At 43.1% G+C, this 23,064-nt stretch overlaps 1 protein-coding gene across 1 annotated transcript in view; it reads right to left on the bottom strand.

Moving 5' to 3' along the window:
- Positions 1-16,829, bottom strand: part of CLCN1 (chloride voltage-gated channel 1) — a gene marked incomplete at both ends in the record, with an annotated part of 35,422 nt that extends 18,593 nt beyond the window's left edge. Inside the window, 8 exons of the mRNA XM_084200945.1 lie at positions 382-507; positions 3,228-3,306; positions 6,771-6,848; positions 7,627-7,760; positions 7,864-7,992; positions 9,482-9,613; positions 10,123-10,276; positions 16,641-16,829. Coding sequence (XP_084057071.1) covers positions 382-507; positions 3,228-3,306; positions 6,771-6,848; positions 7,627-7,760; positions 7,864-7,992; positions 9,482-9,613; positions 10,123-10,276; positions 16,641-16,829 — 1,021 coding nt within the window. The remainder of the gene's footprint in view (positions 1-381; positions 508-3,227; positions 3,307-6,770; positions 6,849-7,626; positions 7,761-7,863; positions 7,993-9,481; positions 9,614-10,122; positions 10,277-16,640) is intronic.
- Between the last annotated feature and the right edge of the window lie 6,235 nt (positions 16,830-23,064).

Raw genomic sequence — 23,064 nt, 5'->3', positions numbered from 1 at the left:
CATGAGTCTTCCAGCAAGGATTACATCCTGTGTGATGGGATTTCTCAGTGTTTGCAGCCTGGATGATGTTCTGAGTAGAGAAGGATGATGTTCTGAGTAGAGGCAAAAAATCCTACATCAGCGGGCCTTTTGCTTGCTGAGGGCTCATATTCTGTAATTTATCAGTTAGATACACCCCAGCTCTCCTAGGAATAGGTTGGGCTTGACAGCTGACAAGATGGCAAGACATTTCCCTTTCTCCTTCCTTCTGTGCTGCTGGAAGTCTTGTGCTGTGGCAGGTCTCAAACATCATAAAAACATTGTGGTTTTGAGAAAGATGGAAAATAATGCATGAAGAGAGCAACCTCTCTGCAGAGAGAGCAGGAATGGCTCTTAGCTTACCTGCATCCTTGTTCCAGACAGCCAGGACTCGGAACACGAAGGCACTAAAGGTGGCTGCAAAGAAGCCTCTCCAATAATTGCGCACAGCAAAGTAAGTGGAGGTGACCTCGATGCTGAAAAGAACCCCTAGAAAGGGTTGGAAAGGGAGCAAAGTTAAAATAACAAGTGTCATGTTAGAAGCATGAGAGAGGGCTCTAAATAGCTCTCTAGAGCAGCGGTCTCCACACTTCTTTGATCATGCACCCCCTACCAATAAAAGGTTTTTGAGCATGTACCCTCCCCCCATATGTGTATTTATTTAAAAATAATGTGCATGTACTACTGTACTAAAATATTGTGTACAATATCAAACATGCAAAAAAAATAGAAAATAAACAAGGATGAGATAAAGATGAAATAAACATAATTTTTAAAATAATTTTGTTTTATTTATTAATGGAACAAAAAATTTTGTTCTCACTAAAATGGAAATATTCTTTACTTTCAAAAATCTTAATGCTTTGTGACACAGGGAGTCTAAGGTCTGGTTCCATGTTCAATTATTTTCATACTTGGTCTAAAAAGAATATCTCACAAAGACACCTAGATTCAAATGGAAGAAATCGTTGGCTGTGCTGGCTAAATCATGATACTATTTTTTCAATCCCACCCACCACATATGCAAAGATTTTTATTAAAATTTGGGTAAATTTTCATCCTCCCTGATGTCAATCATTTGTGGCTGCAAAACAATCAGATTATGTTGAATTTTTATTTTTTAACAAGTGGGTTCAAAACCCACTGAAAATCATAATCTTGAAGATTTTTAAAAAGGTAGAAATTTCTGTTTTCAAGTTTTTTGAGTATATATAAAGTGACAGTTTTTGTAGCTAAGACATTTACATTGTATTTGGCAACAGATTCACAAAACCTCCACAAGTTTCTTTTGAAAAGCAGTTTCTCACCCACTGTTAGAACATCACTTTCACCTTGAAGTACATTAAGTATGTTTACTTTTTCAAAAATAACTGCTAGGTAGCAATCTACTGACAGACACTTGTCATCACAGAAAGGATCAGCAAATTCAGAACGCGTCTTTTTGTAAGAAAAGGAAAAGGTGCAACTGGACTTTAAATTGTATTATTCTTTAAAGTTGCTATCAGATAACCAGCAAATGCCGGTAGGATTTTCATGGTCATTTCCCATCTCGTTATGAAGTATGGTAAAGATTCTACTCTTTCAGGGTCTTGTTTTTATTAAATGAACCACATCAACAACATCCTGCAGCACTTTGTGCATGTCTGGCTTCCATCTCTTTGCTGCAATAGCTCATCTTTGAACACTGCAGTGCATGAATTCCAGGTGTAACGGTGCCTAGGAAACCTTACCCCCCAATTCTTCTCTTATTTTGCTCCACCAGTTGTTACATGTGCAGAGCTCTTCCATAAAACAGTTTTTATTAAAGAGGTGATTTACTGTTGAGAATACAGCATCTGTAGTAGATATTCCTTTCAGTGTGCAGAAAGAAGTTCTGCATTTCAGTATTGAAACAGAATCTGGAAAATACCATAATCTGAGGCTTTTTAGAAACATCTGTACTCCAATCTAGCTGCACAGGAAACCTCTCCTACTGTGTAATTTGTACAGACTCTTGTTTCTTCAAACCTTAAGCAATGTCTGCTGTGCATCTTCCAGCAGTGTTTATTGATGAAGGAACACATTTTAGCTTGCTGCCCTATTGCTTTCTGTGGACGATCACAGCTAGTTTTACATTTCATGGCAGGAAGAATAAGCGTTTCCCCTGTGTTATGTGGCATTTTCTCTTTTTCTGTGAAGCAAGAGACCTGAAGAGAGGCTTCTCTACACATTTGTCATTAGGTTCAGTGGAATTTTGTGAAGTGTTGGATTGAACGTTACACGGCTTGACGCATCACTGAAAAAATTGTAGAGGTTTGTCTTCATGCTCTGGATGCCTAGATTTGAAATGTCTTGCTAATTCTGATGGCTTCATACCCTCATTAGTTGACTTCTCAAAGAACAATACACACACAGGGTGAAGTTCATTCTTAACAATAGCAGATGTAAATTCATACTTAAAATAACCTTTGATAATTTTAATCTTTTTTTATCCGACTTCCTCTCAGATCTGATTAGCTGGCCATTGTTTGTACCTCATAATGGGACTGAATAAGGGCCTGTGCTAGAAGTGTCAGCTCTGCCATTTCTTGTCATTTCTCTGTGCTCACATTATTAGTATTATCTTCAATCCATAGCCTCTTTGCAGGAACCTTTAAAAGCCACTTTTCCAATTAGTGAGAATTAGTTTCATTAACAGTAGATAATATAATCCATAAATCCACTTAATCCAGTGTGGGCACACATCAATTGCAATTCATTGCAATATGCTGAAAGGGAATAAATTATTAAAGGCACCATGGTCAACTCCCCATTGGGAGCAACTCTACACCTCATGCACTGCATGTGACAAGTGGCCATGTGACATATTAGGGCACCACTGCCAATAGAAATACTTGATATTAGTGGAGTTTAATCTATTTACTTTTTTATATTAAAAAAATAGAAATTCTGGTATTTCCTTCCCACACCAGCAGATCACCCTGGGGTATGAACACCCCAATTTGGAGACCATTGCTCTAGAGAGCCTTCTCCTCTTGCCTCCAGAAAATGGACAACATGTGGAAAAACTGTCAGAGATGCTGGGGAGGTTGAAAACACTAAAGGTAAGTGTCTCTGTCCAAAGTAAATGTCACATCAAAAATGTGGTGCAGGAGAGGGGCAGAGGAGAAGAGGACTAGGCGGGAGAGGATTTTGGTACCTGAGGAAAAGGAAACAGAACAGCCACTTGCCTCCAAGTGGTGTCCCAAAGCAGCAGCCAACACCCACAGCACACCCCACAGTCAGGACATCCGTGTAATAATAGGGCTGCTACTGGTGAAAGAGACAAAGAGAGACAGACAAACAGAAGAAAGAAGGAAAGAAAACAGAGAGTGAGTAACAAAATTGGCAGGTATGACTGCATGATGTCACCCAGCCCTGTCTCCAGTCTCAGAGTTATAGCTATGCTTATCTTACTTCTCCCTTCTGGATGGCTTCAAAATATAGAAAAGCCAAGACCTGGCACAGGACAGGCATATACCTAGAATCACACACTCAAGAAACATGAAGAAGGTAGCACCACATTTTCCTTTGAAACATACACATTTCTGTAACTGTGGAAGAAATGTCTCCTAGAAAATCCTCCAGAGGGTCGAAGGGGCATAAGTAGGTTTTGCTCCATCTCTTTTACTTTAGCAGGGAATCTCAGGATGCACATGTGCCACAGAATGCCTCAAAAAACCTACCCTGTGTTTCAGTGTGCACAAGGCACGTGCATGTCCAGAACAGAGTGTGGGCTGATGGTGAAGGTTCTTCCATAGGGTAGGTGAGTGGGTGACAGATCACCCAGTAAAGCGTTGTGCTGTCCTGGCAAAAATGGTCATATTAATAAAAAAAAAGTAATTGGAAGGTATAAAAGGGAGAGTCTTTCTAAGAGACTGGGTACCATTTGCTTGTCAAGGGCTAAATTAGCTTTTTAAATCCATCCTCCTTAATACACAGGGTGGTATTTACCTGCAACAACACCAAGAAGTTATATGAAGTGAAACTGCAAGCTATATCCTGGACCAAGCTGAAGATTACATGACTCCCAGGAAATGGAAATCACATTTGGCAATTTGATGCAAACCCAAAAGAGGAACTAGGGCTACAGGAACTATGGTAACTTTCTGTTTGTTCCCATAATACAATGTTATCACAGACTCACAGCAAGCTTTAATCCTATGTTTCTGAATGCTTCTCTACGTCTCTGTTCAGAACTGGGCTAACTGCAAGGTTAGATCAAGGGTAATGGGGATAAGGGTGCTGTGGATCAGGCTACTAGGACAGGCTTCAAGGGCAGTGATTCCCCAGCATCTCTTGACACCTGTGCTGCCCTGAACCACCTTTGGGACAAGGGGAGAAATTCTTTTAATGTGTAGATAGAATTTCCCTTGTTGCAAGTTGTGCCTGCTGTCTCTTTGTCCTTTCACTGTCCTCTGAGAAGACTTTGGCTATTTTGTCTGACATCTCCTTTATCTAGCAAAGGCAGCAGTTAGATCAGTCCCTGTTTAGCCTTCTGTTTTCTTCTCTAGCATCTCCCAGTCATCTAGGTATGATGCCTCCTGGAGTCTCTGAAATTATGTTAATTCCAGGTACGAAGAAAGAAACAAGAAGTATAGACTTCTACAGAGATATTTTTACATTTGGAGGGTTTTTTTGTTTTATTTTTTTACCATTAAGACAGATACCATTCTCCTGTATACTTTCAACGATTCCACCTGACTGTGGTCTGATCCTTGGTTCTGAAACTGCTTTCTCTCAAGGCTTTTGGCAGACTGACAAATTTTGCCTTGAAGCCTCAGGCTTCAGCTCAGGCTGTCTACATCTTGCTGGACTGCCCACATATGCACAGCTCCCAGCCTCTCTCTTGCTTAGCCTGATTTTCTTTCTGGCATATTTTCTCAAGTAACCAATTGAAGAACTTCTGATCCGTAGCCCACAAACTATGCTCCTTCCTTGATCTTGCTTTTTTAATAGCCAACCAGAGTAAAGATCAGTATTACTGCTGATGCAAGACCATGTTGCATTTGTCAGCTAACTCATCCATTTGAAGACTAACAGGAAAGCAGTGCATGGAAGAACTAAAGCCATCTTAGGAAAAAACATAGCATTTAAAACCTCCTTATACTTCTGGGCACAATAACCATGCAAAGAGGTTCAGGGCAGCACATGGGAAGAGGGGGAAGTGAAATGAAAGACAAATTATTTATTAATATGTTTCCACTGCTTTAGGAAGAGACCTCTGTACATGTGCCTCTGTTTAAAGAAATTCAGTGAATCAGAAGAGTAGTACAAATGCATGAGGGAGACATAAATTGCCAAATTTTTCCTCCAAGTGGGATCATGGAAAGTTGTGAAGGGACCACTGGAGTTGTCTCCCTGCTCAGAGAACTGTTAGTTCTGTTAATTCCAAGGTTAGGTCAGGCTCTTGTCCAGGTGAGCCTTGCACATTTCCAAGGGTAGAATTTCCCTGGGCACTCTGAACACCTATGCCAGTGCTGGACCAGCTCTAGGAGAAAAGAACATAATTTCCTTTAACTGAGTCAAAATTTCCCTCATTGCAAGTTGTACCTGTTGCCTCTTGCAAGGTTGGCTTTTTTTTTACTTCTGTTCTTTACTTGATCCTTATTGACTTTCTGGATAGCCCTTGGTACTCTTCAGGTGGAGCAGTGTTAATGGCTGGCAGGGACTGAACAAGCTGTGTCGTTAGAAATCAGCACTTAAATAGGTGTCCCTTTTCCTGTAACCTTCCCTTCCTTTTGCAGCACCAGTTGCACGTGAAAAGAAAGAACTCGTGTTGCTGAAGTGGAGAGGTATCTGTGTAGAACCTTGCACGAGAGCAGGAAGTCTCACAGCAAGAGGTCAAAGGAACTGTACATTAAATGTCACATATAGGAAGACACTTGCCTCCAAGAGGAGCCTTGAAGCAACATCCGACTCCAACTGTGCAAGCCGGCACCAGGAGGTCGAGCTGCCTATGCACATTCTGGAACAGGGAGTGCAGCCAGAGACGGGCATGCTGGGGTTAGAGGGAGCAAAGCCACGGGGTTAGGACCCAGAACAATGAAAAGAAGCAACAGCCAGCAGCACAGTCAGCCATTGCTATTACAAATAGCAGGCTCTACACATTCTAGTGCAGTCTTTAGTACTGTCAGCTGGTCTCCAGCAGTGACATCTGCCCCTTGTGCACAGACAGGATCTACTCAAGGAGAACAGCACCTCCAGCTGTATTACACAGTCACTTTCTGCTAAGAGCCTGCACATAAAGGAGTTCCCACATTTATCTATATGTGCAGTTAATAGATTTTTTTGTACAACCAGTCAATATGGTGATCAGCCTGCAGAGGCTGTCTGGCAATAGCAAAAGCACAGAGACGGTGTCAGTGTCTATAATTAGCAATGCTGTATAAATTTGGCTTAAAGACAAATTGATCTTTGTCTGCAGCTACTTTTTTATACAGTCAATGATCAACAGTGCAAAGGCATCAATCACAAGATTGAAAACTTGTCAAACACATACTCCTAATCAGTCTCTGTGTAATTTCTGGGCAACACTGGTGGTCTTGCACAGTTATTTGGACTGTATGCCTGGCCTCGCACTACTTTTGTTCAGCCTGTATTTTACTGCTCTAAGCAGTGCAGTAAACATCAATCTATGTGCTTCCCCTGTGTTCCATGGCCTAGCCACACTATGCTGGGTGTCTCAGGAGCTCAGCCTGTGGAAGAACTGTGTGCAGAGATATGTGCCTTACCTCATACACCCCACAGAAGATCGACATGAACTTGCTGAGTACCACAGCACAGATACTGGCAATATGCACAAAAGGACCCTGCAAGAGAAGAGGAAGAGAACGTTAGAGAGGGCTGCCCTCTGGTTACTGACAGCCATTTAGCTACTGCAGGCCTCATAACTTCTCTGCCATCTCAGCCAGTAATAGAACCATTAAGGTTAGAAATGACCTCTGAGATCATTGAATCAAATCTTTAATGCAGCATCTCTGTGTTCACCACTAAACCATGTCCCCAGGTGCCACAGCCATGCAGCTTTTGAACACTCTTCCAGGGATATTGATTCCACCACTGGCCTTTTCAATGCCTGACCACCATCTCATTGAAGAATTTTTTCCTAATATCTGATCTAAACCTTGCCTCGTGGAACTTGAAGACATTTCATCTTGTCTTGTCATTGGTTACCTGGGAGAACTGACTGATTCCCACGTGGCTACAACCTCCTGTCAGGGAGTTATAGAGAGTGACAAGGTCTCCCCTGAGGCTCCTTTCCTCCAGAGTAAGCAACCCCATTTCTCTCAGCCACTCCTCATAAGATTTGTGCTTTAGACTCTCCAATCTTCCTCAGTTCTCCTATCTCCATTTAATTTTTTTCCCTCTCAAAGACTACCTGACTTGAGTTCATTGGTGTTTCCTATATCATGGCTTTGAAAGTGGAAGGAAAACAGACAGTGAAAGATAGGTGTTGCTGGAAAGAGCAGAGCTTTGAGAAGAGGAATGGTGGTGAAAGTAAGAAAACATTTATAGATTCTTCTTTCACAGACAAGTCCCACCTTCCAGACCATGGTCACTACTGCACACAGAATCAGCAATATTTACCTCTTTCCCCACAGGCATGCCACTTCCAAGCCCAGCTGTGAGGGCCACAACTTTGGCCACAAAAGCTTTGAGAGTGAGATACTCCTTGAGGACCACTCCCCTCATAATGGTCTTGAGCTCTGGGATCCCAGACCCTGAAAACAACAGCAGAGCCGGGGATGAACAAAACCCACGGGCAAACGGAACAGGAAAAATGAGACACACAGAAACAGATCTTGCCCTGCCTTCTGCCCTCACCAACAGCCTGTGGAGACACGAAGTGGCAGAAGCTGGCTGCAAACAGAATCAGGCCCAGTGGGACGGCCACCCACACGGCGTACTGCAGGGGGACACTGGGGTGCAGCGCTCCGTACATCCACTTGTAGGCTGCAACACACAAACAGAGAGCCTGTCAGTGCCCACAGCTGCTCCAAACAGCCTGGCAGACATCAGAGAATCACACACTTGCTAAATGTGCCCATGCCAAATCTCTTTCAGAAATGGTACCCTCATGCTCCTTTTCTAAGACAAGCCCTGTTTTGAGTCCAAGTTCCCCAATAAAGCAGGGATGGATAGAAGACACTATTAATACCTGTGCACATGTGTGACATAAAAAGAGGCGTGTTACATGCAGCTGTGAGGACAAATCAGTGTGCAGAGTCTTCATTTGGCAGTCTGAGGGTCTTATGTGGGTTCTGAAGGACAATAAAATGGTCCACCAACCATTCCTTCATAAAAAACTAGTTGAAAAGTTCTGATTGTGATTTCCCTTCTAGAGCAGCAGAATGGAAGCTGTGCCAGCAGCTATTAGAACAGCAGTGGTACCACTGCTCAGCCAGGTACAACAGCTTGAGCTGCTGAGAATGCAAACTGAGCTGCGGCTCCTCTGCAACTGCATCTTCCCTGCCTGACCTGGCTCCCCACACAGGCTCAGGAGAGGCTGAGACTTGGCAGGGGAAAAGCAAAAAGAACCCCAAAGGGCTCAGCTGCAGGGAGAATAAAGAACAGGAACCCGCAGAGTAGATTATACCAGACACCTAATAGATGGGGAAGCTCTGGAGGGAGGAACACTGCACTGAAGGAATGTTGGGAGCTTTGAGGAACTGCAGCAGCCAAGAGGAAAAGGTTGGTGTATGTGTGGGCCAGTCAGGACTGGGACATGAGGGTAAGGACAAAGGAACAGTGCAGTTAACAGGATGTGGCAGTGGGTGGGGTGCTTATATGTGCACACTGAGATGGAGGCTGAAAGAGCTTGTAATTTTTGTTGATGGCAAAGGGAGACAGACCACAGGGAAAATGCAGGGAAGGGATATAAGACCGGAAGGGAATAGGAGATCTTTGTGAAAAGGACAAAAGGAGAGGGTGCTGTATGCCCAGATGGCAAAAAAAAAAAATTCAGGGCACTGTATAAGTAAAAATTGGAAAGAACAAAATCGAGGTAAAAAGCAGAAACAGTGCCAGAAGGGCATCTAAGAACCCCTTCCCTCATTCTTAATATTCTTAATACCCATGTTCTTAATATTCTTGGGGAGAAAGGGAAGCAGTATAACAGGAAAGGCCACAGTAACACTTCCCTGTGCTCCTGCATATTTAAGGGAGCAGAAAGAAAAGGGATTCAAAATAATTGTTTGTCTTTGACTCATCATAGACGTATCTCTTGTTTCTGCCCACTTACTTCCAAAATTCCCCCTGCCATCCCTTTAAAGAACCCCTCCCTAGCCAACCTTTACTACGTAGCCAGAACTTCAAACTTCCCTAGCAGTGAGGGTTGAGGATGGAACAATGATGCTAAAGGAGGAGCAACACTGGTCACTGGGCATTGTAACACGTTACTATCATTTACTGGCTGCTTTTGCAAGACCTGAACGGGACCCACCCTGTACGGTCTTTGCACTGGCATAATCCACTCCCCAGCTCACCAACGCCATGACCAGACCCAACAGAACCAAGAAAATCCAGTCCTCTCCAAGCTTCTTGGTAACATATTTCTGGATGCGTTTAGCACAGTCTGTGGAGGGAAGAGTGAACCAGAAAAACTGAGTGAATATAGATGAAGCTGTGTCTGTCTCTCTTGTGCTGAGAACTGCCTAAAACAAGGATTTATTTGGAGGCAGCATGGGCTTCATATTGAAGGACTGATACCCATCCCTCTCTCAGATAATCCTGAAACATCTAATGTAGTTTAAAAAACATTAAAAATAATGGGGGGGGGGGGGGGGGGCAGTGTACAGGACACACAGGGTGGAATTTAACATCTTGTACACTAGCAGCAAAAGTATGATACAAGGAGGTCCTTTTCCTCCCATTACAGAGCTCTGTTGTGGACTGCTTTTTTTTATTCCAAACATATCTTTTCTAGGATGAAAGCTCATATAGAAAAGGTTTTTCAACCCAATGAGATTAGATTCCTTTTCCTTCCCTCTCTGCTTCTCCCCAGTCACAATTGCTTAAATCCCATCTCTCTTGCTGGCCTACCCAATATCTGGTAATAGGGAATGAAACATGAATTGTCCCTACCTTGACATTTGGAATAGTGCTCTTCTTTGATCTGTACTTGACTGTCACGTTTCAGGGGTCTTCCATTGTTCTTTTGGGCCTGTTTCTTCAGTAGTGTTGCTGCTTCCTTGTCTGAAATGTTATCTGTTATCCGGTCTGTGTATCGGCCATACAGCTAGAGCAGCAGAAAACAAGAAGGATCACAAGGAAAAGGCAAGGCAAATGTTCCTGCACAAATTGCATTAAGGATGACAAGGCAGATCTACCAACAGTCTGAGATACAGACCCAAATGTACCAAGCAGGGAGACTGAGACACAGAAGCTCTCAGACAGATGCAGCTCATTTATTCTTTCTTCTCTGTTTTTCTAGTTTCTTCTTTCCAATCTCTCCAAAACATTTTCACCCCCTTTTTGGGAGTACAAGATATGATCACAGAATATTCGTTATTTTCTAATGTCCTGGGGGAAAAAAATGGCTGAGAGTTTGAGCATTTTAGCAATAAGAGCAATAAGGCTTTCTGAAGGTACAAAAGAAGGTCAAAGTAGTTCACATGAGGCTGCCATCCTCAGGGCTGTCTCATAGATTTCAGCAGCACTGTAAAACATCTCTGAAGGTTTTGAGAGCCATTACACTCTCAAACAGGCTGCAGGAATGTCCTGCATCTGTTCCTCCTGCTGCCAAGGAATGCTTAACAGGGCACACAGCCACTGGTGGTGCTCGTGGAGGAAAAGAAGCAGCATCATCTCAAAAATATCACAGGCTGCTGTGCACCTCCAACCATTATTTACCCAAATCAGCATTTTAAGTGCTCCTGTATCTCCAGTTCCTCTGAAATTCCTAATTGCTTAAGGCAGTCTGTTTCTTCAGATACTAAACTTGAAAAGCAGTTGGTTTTATGCAGTTCACAATCAGCTGCACACGCTTACCAAGGGCATTTCTTACACAGGTCTGCACTAAACTGGGCAGTTGTGCTGTCTCATCAACATCTTAAGGGAGCTTGAAGAACCTTGACTGTGCCCCGTGTTTGTTTACCAGATTCCCTGAAGAGCAGCTATCCCACCTCACTGTTTCAGAGAATAGGTGGGGAAGGTGTGCATTTGAGAAGCAGAGAATAAGCTCCTTGTCCTTGCATGCCCTTCAGTGAACCAGGTTTGGCTTTACTTCGGACCAGGTCACCACCTGATGCACTTCCCACGTGTGACAAGGTGACCCTTTGCTCCCTCCCCAGCACAACATCTGCTTCTCTGAGATTTTCTGAGTGGCAGAAGGAGAATGAGCCATGTTTTGATCAGCAAAATCAGACACTTAAGCTGGAGAATGACAGGACATATGACAGGGATAAAGCACAACCACACACTTAGGAGACATTTCTATTTGACAGTTCCTGCCTGCCTTTTTCAAGGTAACAAAAGAGATGTTCCTGTTCCCTTGAGATAAAATAGATACAGAGACTCACAGAAAGATTTACACTGGAAGGCACCCCTGGAGGTTTCTAGTCCAAACCTCTGCCCACAGCCTGCAGACTCCAAAGTCAGGTAAACCAGATTAGGCTGCTCAAGACCTCATCCAGGCAACTCCTAAACATCTACAGGAGTAGAAATTACCCAGCTTCTCTGGGCATCTGTTTCAGTGCTCTACCAATTAGTATTTCAACATAACAAATATGACTGAAGTTCCTAAGTATTTTATTTATTTGCACAATTCCTCAAGAGACACTTGAGCCATGTGCCATAGCTCCCTTTGGAAATCCTAGTGGATTTTTTTTTTTCTTCACAGAACCCCTATATATGCTTTTTTAAATCATCCTTTTCTAAAGATGGCTCACCTGCTGCCTCTGAAACAGATTCATCCTGTCTGAACAGCGGAAGTATTCTTCTATTCATCATTGTATTGGATGCTACACAAATTTAATGCAATTATTAACCACATGACTGCCAACACATTCTAACTAAATTAAACAGAGTCTTTGCAAGGAATAATGGCCATGCTGTGACCCCCTTAAAACAGACGGGACAGTGAAACATCAGGCTGAAGAATTTCATCTACAGGGTAACTGCCACATACAGAATGCAATCCTACCTAGCAAACTGTTCATTTTTTCTTTTACTGTGTCTTTCAGACAGAAATGCCAAATACTAGCAGATTTTAGACAAATGCATCTTCACCTCAGCCAGTGCATTGCTGTTAAATGGTCATGAGAGATGGGTTTATGTCAAATACAACTTAAACCCATGTCAAGTATGAGATTCAAATTAGAATCTTCCATCTGCCAGATGAAACAGCATGACAGTAAAATAGTATGAATGCTGAAAGTCCTCATATGGTATCTGAGTTCACTGCTTCTGCCTGGCTGTAAAATGGTGCAGTCAGGATATGGGAAAAAAAGGAGTTAGTCCACAGACATAAAAAAGAAACTGCTGTCCTGGCAAACCAGGTAGTCTCAACACATTTAAAGAATGCTTCACACATGTGCTTTGCTTCTCCAGGATTCTGGAAGTATCTAAAATGGTAGGAAATTGTGGGACAGAGAAAGAATCCAGAAATCAGAGGATGACCTTACAGTAAAAATGGGTTAAGCAAGAAATATCCACCCACTAGAAGATGCAAAATCAAAAATATATCACAGTAGGACTCTGACTGTTCCTTCTTCTGTTGCTCCCTCTCTAACATGAGGAACACAGGGTTTCTGAGCACCAGAAAAAATGAAGACAATTTTATAAGTTCTCAATTACCACCAAAGGGTTGAACCAGAAAAGGTCTCATGCCTACTTGGCTAAATGCTGAGGGAGACCACTAAAATGGTGCAAAACCAGCTGAAGGTATAAATACCACTGAGGATAGATGGGAGGAACATACATTCCCCCCCCAAAAACCAACCAAACAAAAACAAACAAACCAAAACAACCCCAAAAAATAAACCACAACCAAACCATCCAGGGAGAAAGCAAAACAAGGCAGAGTTTGTTTTCAGAGATGAAGCTTTTATCTATGCAAATGATCTTTTGTCTTGCCGAAAATTGGGGAAATTTCATTGTTTGAGTAACAGAGGAAAAGCTGCACAGAATCTCAGATGAAAAAATACATCACAAACTCAAGACTTTTCTGGGAGCTATTTTTTGAGGGGTCAGCACCTGCATAAAACTGCCCTCCTCCCACAGTCCAAAGCCCAAGCTCTTTCCCATGCCATTCAGACTGAACAATGCTTTCCTCACAGGATACTCCAGTCCTGAAATCCCTTTCCCCTGCTCTGCCAGTGCATCCTGTTTATGATCTGCTGGTCCCAGCCACTGAGGCAGCCTTAGCCTGTACTTCTTTCCCTCTCACTTCTGCCTTGTAGCCATCCTGCTATTCCTAAAATTATCTTCCTTAGGTGATTTTTTTTACCTGATGCATCACCAAGGAGAAGCCATGTCTGACCTCAAAGGTGAAACCTTCTGAAATGCAGCGCATACATAAATTTAAATGTCAATAAAACATCTCAGTCCACTGCTTAGACATAGAGCCAATGAGGCACATGTAAGGGACAGGGGACAGCAACAAAATAACTTGTTCCTGAAGAAAAGGTGGCAAAGAGGAAATCTAACAGCAGTGCTACTACCTAAAGGGAGAGAGGGGTTGGAGGGAAACATCAGAGCAAGATATCTCAGAGGGGCACAGAGATGGAAAACAGGGAAAAAGCACAGCTTGCAAGAAAGGAAAGCCCCTGCAAAGGAACACATGTTCCCATCCAGCCCCACTTGAGGGTAGTTCAGCACAGGAGCAGGTGCTCAGTGGGGCTGGGGAATCTTCAGTGTTGCAGATGTTCAGAACATGCCTGGAAAAGGCTCTGGACAATGTGACCTACCTTTGGAGTCAGCCCTGCTGTGAGCAGGGGCTTGGGCTGGAGAGCTCCAGAGGCCCTCCCACCTACCTCTCTCTGTGAGCCTGTTATTCTGTATTACTGCATTGCCTGATTTCTTACTGCACATCCCTCCCACTACCCCCATCTGTGTATTGCTGAGTGAGCTCCCTGCCAGGAGCACCCTTTCTATAGTCACAAATAGCACAGCTTTTAAATACTTCACCGGCTGTAACTGCTTTCTCATGCAGAAATAAAACAATACAAAATCCTACAGTGTAGGATAATGTATATTTTTAACAAGGTACATTACATCATGTTATATATTTACTGTCTGTTATATGAATTGTGAAAAATTTCTTCTTCTTCTTCTTCTTCTTCTTCTTTTTCTTCTTCTTCTTCTTCTTCTTCTTCTTCTTCTTCTTCTTCCTCCTCCTATTATTATTATTATCATCCTACTACTATTATGTTATTATCTATTAACCACTATATGGTTTTTGACTATCAATTATCTGAAGGTCCAAGACCAAGATTTCACTGTTTTGGGGCCTGTGTAAACCAAACCAAATCACATGTACAACAGAAGGCAACAGCTAGCAGAAAAAAGAGTTCAACAAAATCAAAATCTCTGTCAAATGTTTTTTCAAATGACAGTGGGGAAAGAAATCTTAATGCTTACTCTGTGTGAAAATGCATGAAAACATGTGCAAGGGGTCGTTTTTCATGCTAGTTTCATGATAATGAGTGTGCATGTTTGTACAAAGTACATGTGCATATTTATAATTTATTTGCATGTGCATGAATGACCAGCAAAATATACACAGCCACAGGAAACCTGGCTTAGCCAGAATGTGTTGGCCTGCGAAGTTCTGTGATAACTGTACATGCACACGTGTACATGACTGCTTATATAAAATATTTCCAGGGCATATTTATTTTAAACTATATTTTAAACTATAAATACAACTGTCTGGTTTTTAGATTACAAATTGCCTTCATGAATGCATGCTTGCTTGGGGATGTTTCTGCCTGAAGATATGCATGGGAATGGGTTTGATGGCCTTCTTGTTTGTATGTGAGATCATCTATCTGCATGCACAGACCATCAGGCCTCTGGACCTGAGCACAGAGACACTCTGGTGTCAGGGAGCAAGAGCACAGAGCTGGTGGTGTTGCCTCACTGTGTCATCTGTGTCTATGGAAGAATGGTTTTAGGTGTGTGGGACTGGCAATCTGCTGGATCTGTGTCAGCTGGGATGTTTCTGGGCATGGATGTACATTACTGGAGAAAGGGTTTGCATCTGGCATCTCCCAGCTCACTCCTGGTTCATGGCACACACACACAAAGGCGTTTCCTTCATCCACCTCAGATCTCCAGCCCCATTTGCTCCCCATGGGGCAGGGATCACCCCAGTGGAGTTCAGCCTTAGATGGGCACACACACCTCTCTACCCCACCCCACCCGCTGTGCTCACCCTCTTAGCGTGGCTGCTGCAGCCAAAGCTCTGTCTTGTGTTGGGGTAAATAAAGCCTAAACTGCTCCAGTCAGACCTCTGTCCATCTGGACTGCTGCTTCAAATAAGCCAGTGGGGTGGTTTTGGAAGACTTTAGTGGAGGAGACATGCAAACTCTCAGATGTTGTAGGCAGTTTCGGAAGAGAAATTCCTGAATATGGCCATGGAACTGATTCTCTGACCTTTGGCAATATGTGACACATAACTATCCTCATTGGGATGCTTATCTACTGGAAGATATTTTCTTCGTGGGAAATGTGCCTGTTTTCCTATCATTAAATCACATAAGTCTGTAGGAGACAATTAATGCAATCTCCTTCCCAATCATTTGCCATCCATGTAAGAGGATTTGTATTCATTTAAGGAAAAACATCCACTTTATGAATTTCACATTCACATGCTCTCTTCCTCATAATTTGACTGGATCCTTCATTGCACCAAAGCTGTCTTAGATCAGCTTAATCAGAACAGAGTGGTAGGAAATAAGACACCAAGACTCTGCTGTAAACCCTCCCCTTTGCAGGAGGCTGTCCCAAAAGAAGAGGCAAGGGACATACAGAGCATAATGAACAAAAAGCCATAATCAGAGTATAGCTATGTCCCAGACGTTTTTCTGAACCAGTGCTTGTACAAACCAGAGCAAGAGTCAGGTCAAGCTTAAGGGTTAGAAAATCCCTCACTTACAGTTCCACTAAGAGTTATCAAAAATACCAATATACATGCATGGATCTATGACCATGAAGGGCTTCTTGGTCAGAGAAAAGTCACAAGAGAGCTTTACTTCATCTACACAGCTGTACAGATACCCATATACATACATCACTGTTCTCTTTGGTTTTACTCACTCCTGTGCTTTACTTAACATCACTACACAGTTTGAAGGCAGCTGCAGCTTCTCTTTGCCTTTACAAACACATTAACGTTCTGGTTAATTTTCCCCATCCCAGCTTGCCCATTCCAGGTCCCGTTGCATCCGTGGCGGGTGACAATAACCCTGACCTGAATTACTGCTGGGATCCTTGGTGCAAGTACAGCCACGAGCGTCACAGAACACGAGGAGTCAGCAGGCCAAGGGGAGAGCTGCTGGCGCTGGGGATGGACAGGGATGTGTGCTTGGAGCGCCGGGAGCCTGTGTGACCCCGGGCAGACCCGTGCTGCCACAAACCATCCCGCTGTCCAGCCCTACCTGCGGGTAGCTGAGGGAGCTCTCCGGGGAGCGCCGGTCGTTCCCTGCGGGCCCGGCCTGGTGTCCCGCCTCCAGGGGAAGGCCGTACCGGGTGCATTTCTCAAAGCGGACATAGTCGTACTGCGGTGTGCCCCCCCACAAAGCTGGCTTCCAGCTGGCCTCCTGCATCTTGCTGTCTGGGCTCTCCATGCAACCGCTCCTCCTCAGGCTCCTCAGCAACTGAGGCGCTGCTCTGGGCCTTACCGAGGAGCACCTCGTGTTCTGGCAGAGAGCATGGCCTCCGCATTCTCTGCTGATCCTTCCTGTCTCTCTCTCCTCAGACCACTCCAACTTGTCCTGTTCCTGCACTCTCTTTCTCTCTGCCCCTCCTCCTCCTCCTCCTTGTGCCTCTCTCACTTTCTTCCCTTCCTGCCCAAAGGGTTCAACTATATTTATAGCAGCCTTCCTCTGCCACATGATTCCCCGGTGCCGTGTCTGATCTCAAGGCAGTAACGCTGCTGGGATTGAATATCAGGTGTGAGCAAGAGGGGAACTCCTGAAGGAGAGGGAGGGGGCCGGGGGAAGGAGGTGGTGTGACAGAGCTACGAGCACACAGGCAGAGAGCAGAGAGAAGGAAGCAGAAATTGTTATCCAGGATATCTCCTCCTTCACAGCTCCGCATCCCACACACTCTGTTTGCAATGAGAACAAAGGTCACTGGGCTTCCTCATTCTCTCCCCAGACACCAGGTGCCCCAAAGACTGAGCATCAATCACAAAGAAACCAGCAGCTATGGTGAGACAGAATGAGATGGGTTTTCACTCAGTGTCCCAAGACAATTTTTCTAAGCATACAATTCACAGCAGCAAGCCCTAATGGAGAAGTCAGGCATCCCTGTAAGCTGCTGAACATTACAGTCTAATCTCAGCCTTCCCAGGTGTTCTTATGGGGAATACTTTGCACTTCAAAGCACGTCACCAAACTGCTCTGTGGGTACTCAATTATAGGGGTAAGCAGAAGTTTAATTCTTCTTGATGTTCATTTTTCCACAGACTAGGGCATTCAACAGCTTCTCCTCTCCACTCTGCCACTTGTTTCTCAGCCAGGGAGAGAAGGAACAAGCTCAGCCAACACCAGTGAGCTACCAGCCAGCAACAGGAATGAGAAGCATGTTACAGCGGCTTGGCCTAGAGACACCTCCCAGTACTGTCAGTGCGCTGCCTAGAACCACATTTCTTCTGAGGGCTATTAATTAGGGAGGAGCAGAGAGTTCAAGATCCCAGAAACTGTACACGAGAAAAAAAGACCTCACATGCCAAGCTACTCATACTGAGTAAGAGGTTTGCAAGCAGGATGGGGTAAAAAGAAGGGCAAAACACCCTTTTTTGGGCCCAAAACAGTGGTCTCATTATTTCATTTTGCAGACTCCTGTAAAACACTTCTTCTTTTGCTTTTTTTTAGTCTGCATGGCCCTCAAGAGTAAGGTAGAAAGAAAGTCTCCATGAGGAAGACACACTTAATTTCTCGCAGAAACTACCTTCTCCATGTTCCTGCTAAGATATGGATATCCATTAGCAGTAAAATCCACATGGATAAGGTTAGTGTGTACAACCTACAAGTGGTATGAGGCCAGACAAGCACTGAATATTTACAAAAGCAATATTAGTGCTGCCCCAAAATTTACAGGCTCAACTGTTTCATTCTCACCAGCACTCACTTTACTGTCAACAAGCACTATCTTCTGGAGGAAGACTGTGTCCTATAGGCAGGACAAAACTTGAAATGAATCACCTTAAAGAAGAGTTTCTAAGTGACTGTGTCTAGGAAATCAGAGAAAAACATATGGTTGCCCTTACAGGTTACCATCAAAAAGGTATTTATTGCTCCCAACCTATTGAGATGCTTTTGGAAGGCCATTGTCATTATGGCTTATATAAAAAAATGATACATAGCACATACTATGTAGTGTATAAAATGTAAAAAAATATTTAAAATATAAGGTACATCATGCATAGGAAGCCTAAAAACTGAACACAGTCGAGCCCAGCAAATGCCAAAGCTGTAATACAGCAGCAGATCTTCAGCCACTATTATATGTGCTGGAGGAGAACACTCATCAGAGCCACTGCAGAAAACTAATGAGAACCTTTAGCTGAAAGGGCACTCTTCTAGCTCTTTTTTTTCAAGAGGCACAAGAAAGGCACATAAGAAATTGCTGCAGTATAAAAATGAACCCTCTACTGCCAGCTAATCAAACTCTACTGCCTGTCTTGCATGACACTGTTGTGGAATTTCCATGGGAAACAATGATATAATAACAGCCCAAAACAGGACAATTCTACCCTGAAAGGCTTTTTCCAAGAACTGTCCCTCTCAGCTTCCAAACTGGCCCTGGCCTCACTCACCTCATCAATAAAAGCATGAAGGACCCCAAGGCCAACCAAGTGACTCCAGATGCTACTTGAAGAAGACACCTTTACTATCCTCGCCAGGAAGACATCCTACAATCCCCCTGAGCCTTCACTTGTGCTTTCCACAGTGTGACACACCTCAGCCAGTGCATGGCAGTGCTGCAACTGCACAGCTGATCCTGAACAATCACTGTGTGCATGGTGGTGCCGATGCACTAGGGAAGACCCAGCTCACCTGCAGCTAAGAACCTCATACTCAACTAATTCCCACTTCTCATCAAACAGCATCTCTGCATCTAGTCTCTGTACCCAGATATTGTCTAACAAGAAAACAACTGAGAACTGAAATTCATCATTTCAATGCTTGGCAAAATATATGCAATCTGTAGAGATTCTGGATTTATGTCACAATGTTTCCTGTGTCCTGAGCACTAGTCTTACCATGCTACTGAACTTATAAATCAACCTATTTCTCCTTGGACGTGAAAGTGCTTTGTCAGCTCTCTGGAAATTATTAATAATCCTTGCTATTTCACAAGGTACCGATAATCTCTGTCACAGCCTCCAGCCTCACCAACACTACCTTAGCTAAATTCAAAGCAGCTACTCTCAATTTGTATTTGCTCTGAGATTTCAATTTGTTTCTATTTTACTCTCAGAAGAATGTGTAGACCCATCAGCTTGTCCGCTTTTTCCAGCCGGCGCAGCTGACCTAATGAAAAGTAAAGCTCATCATCTTTTCCATGTTTTCAGATCTGCAGATATAAACATAAACAAAGAATAAAGAGACAAAGAATAAACCCTAAAAAAATCTGCTTTTCTGCACTGCTGCTGCCCAGCAACTGCTGTCAGATCTCCCCTATCACTCTTCCTACAATCTTCTGCTACAACTCTTCTTTACATATTTTCTTTATTGCCTCTCCATCTTGCTTTCTATTTCCCAAGCCTTGCTCTGCACTTCCACCAGGACTCAGCAATGGAGTACTGCTGTTGCTTCAGAGGTTACCAGCAGACTCACGAGATTAGCGCAGAGCTGGAGGAAGATGTAAAAATAAGAGGAAGGTGTCACAACCATCTTGCACTAGCCACAAACACAGATGACCTGTACACATGGCTTGACTCCTCCTGAAAAGGCTCACAAAAGTTTCTAGACCTCCCCATGGCATGCAAGAGGAAAAGTTTCATGACCTGCTCATACACCTTTTTTTTTTCTTTGCATTTTACAGGCCCTAGTGTGTTTCAAGAAAACATGCTTGTGATAGATGAAAATACAGCTACAGTCCAAATTAGAGTATTAAATGACAATAAAGAAAATAATAGAAGCTGGAAAAACTGTCAACTGAGATGGATCTCTTGTCCAGTCAGGCTTCTATTTTTCTCCCTCCTCTCCTCAGTTTTCTCTCAGGTCTGCCTTTCTCTGGATTTATTTATTTTTCCTGAATGCTTTTCAGGATGCAGAAATACAAGTCCTAGCCTTCCCATCCTACTGCCTTGATAGTGAAAGCTCTGAGAGGTTGGTGGGGAGGGGGGGTAAGGATGACTGGAGACTCACACTTCTCCCATGGTCTGGTCCCAGGAGATTTATAACCTGAAATAATCCAAGTGCTATTTATCAGCAGTGACAATCAGAATGTTTTCTATGCCCTGCTCACACAATTATCAGACATCATACCAACTTCTGAGGCTTCTGTTTATGCTAGAGCTTTTTTTTGGTTTGTGCTGTAGCAGGTTCATCCTGAAAGATCTAGACCACTTCATGACCTCACTGTAGACAAGCCTTGCAGCCCACCAGCAGACTGCAGCCTCCTCTGGAGTGAAACACCACATCTATTTTTTCAAGCCTGCACACACAGTCATTATAGCAGATGGTGATGCAGAGCCCTCTGCCACCCCAGACTGACAGGAGTGAAATTTGCTGAGGCAGAGTTATAGAACTCTGCATACAGATTAGTGAAACAGTCATTTAAGAACAAAGAAAAAATAATATTCTGTGCTTGAGAAAGCCCAGCCCAAGAGGTACACAAGTCTGTGAAGAAGATAATAGAAAGGATAGTCTATAGGACAAAAAAAACTATAAAGATGAAGAAGGGAGTTTTAAAGGAGGAAGTGGAGAAAGGTGACAAAAGGATGACTACTTAACCTGACACAGTCTCTAAGAGAGAAACACAGAAGCAATAAGAGACAAAGCGCTGAAGGGCGTCAGGGGAAGAGAATCTGGACAGGAAGATACAGCAAGCATATTTTGCTTCAAGCAATACCTTCAGATGGAGCAAAAAAGAGTGAAAAAGCAGGAAAAAGACTTCAGTAGATGTCAGAAAAGGCAATGGCTTCTAGATGAGAACAAAGCTCTTGACTAGGACATTTTATTAGACAAGATAACCATGGAGGCTTCAAAGAGCTACAGGAGGCAATTAGAGCTTTGGGAGAGAAAGAATGCTGTGAAAAGGGCTGGGATGAGGGAGGGAGGCTGGAAGAAAAGACAGCTTTTATAGTAAAAGAAGGAAATAGATCATGGACTGAGGCTTGAACAGCAGCAAAAGATAGACATTTAAGCTGTGTAGGGGCACATAGTAAGCGAGGCTGGATATGGAGAGACAATGGCAGAGAACTCTCAGAGGACACTTGAAAGAAGGGTTGAGTTCACAGCAAAAACTAAAAAGAAAAAGACCAGAAAGTTTAAGGGCTTTCATCATGGAGAAATAACAAGATAATATGATGATATTCAAGTGGACATGTACTGACTAATACTAGACTGAGTAGAGCAGAATTGACAGAAACAGGGCAGATTTTGAGAATCATCAGCTTTTGATAACTCGAGAAGAAAGAGGCAGAATGGGGAAAAAATCTCACAACTGGCATCAGATAAATACTTACAGGAACACAAGGACATGAAGGAGCCATTGAAGTAGATGTTGGAATAGAGGAATTTGGAAGGAAACTTGAACAGATCAGGATAGGGCAGGATGGCAGTGCAGGATGACACGATATGACAATATGATATGCCATGACTTGGCAAAAAAAAAAAAGGAGCTTTAAAGGGGCAGGGTTATGTCCCAGTTCCAGAAACAACCTGACTGTGACAGTCTGCACAGAGCACAATGTCCACATTGATGGCACCATCTAAGGTAAATAACTCGTTAACTTGAGGTTGTCTTGTCCTGCATCACAATGTGGTCACAGGTTGGAACTGAGAGCAAAAATAACCAGCAGAGAGACTTAAATCCAGCAATAAGAGCAAGACAGAAAATCAGATGAAAGAGAAGACAACAAAATTTGGTTTTATAAATGGATCCAAACTCATTCAAAACTTTAAAGTGAATCTGACTGTCCTGGTGAGCTCTCAGGTAAACACCATCAGGCTTCAAAACTCGAAACAGAACAGCCTTTAGTAGAATAAAAATAAGATTATTTGATTATTATAAATAGAGAAAAATTCAAGCATGGAAGTTAGAAAACACAGAAATAAATATATAGTCTACACACAACTCTCCCTCACCCTCTATGACCTTGGTTGCAATTAAGTTGATGACCTTCTGAGCTGCTAAAATTTTGTGCTTACACTCTATTGCCTAGGAGATTGTTTCCATATCTCCACAGCTTGGATGCCTCCTCCCTTACAGCTGCCCCCTTCTAAAATTGCAGCCCTCAATTCCCTTGGTGATTCTCTACCCTACAGCACCCCGTAGCTTCTATTAAATAATTTCTTCTTTTCATCTGACAAAAGGTTTTCCAAATGAAGAGGTGTATTACTGGTGGGGTAGAAAATTGAATGTCTTGTCTTAGGATAAAGCTAACAAAGAACAAATCAAATAGGCACAGTGTGCATGCAAGTACCAAAAGAAGGAAAAAAGTAATTACGAAAAAGTAATATTAGACTGCTGAGAAGGAGAAAACTTTTTCTGACTGGATTGTGCATCCAAACGCAGCTAAAGTACAGTGAGAACTAGCAAACACTCAATTAACTGATTGAAGTAGATTCAGTGGATTTCCTATTTTCTAGGAGAATAATTTTTGCATCACAAACATTCTCTGAT

Source organism: Fringilla coelebs (genome assembly GCF_963513975.1).
Source record: "Fringilla coelebs genome assembly, chromosome: 2".
In the NCBI taxonomy this organism is placed as follows: Eukaryota; Metazoa; Chordata; class Aves; order Passeriformes; family Fringillidae; genus Fringilla; species Fringilla coelebs.
Note: the sequence above shows the minus strand (reverse complement) of the source record. Positions and strands in the feature narration are given on the sequence as shown.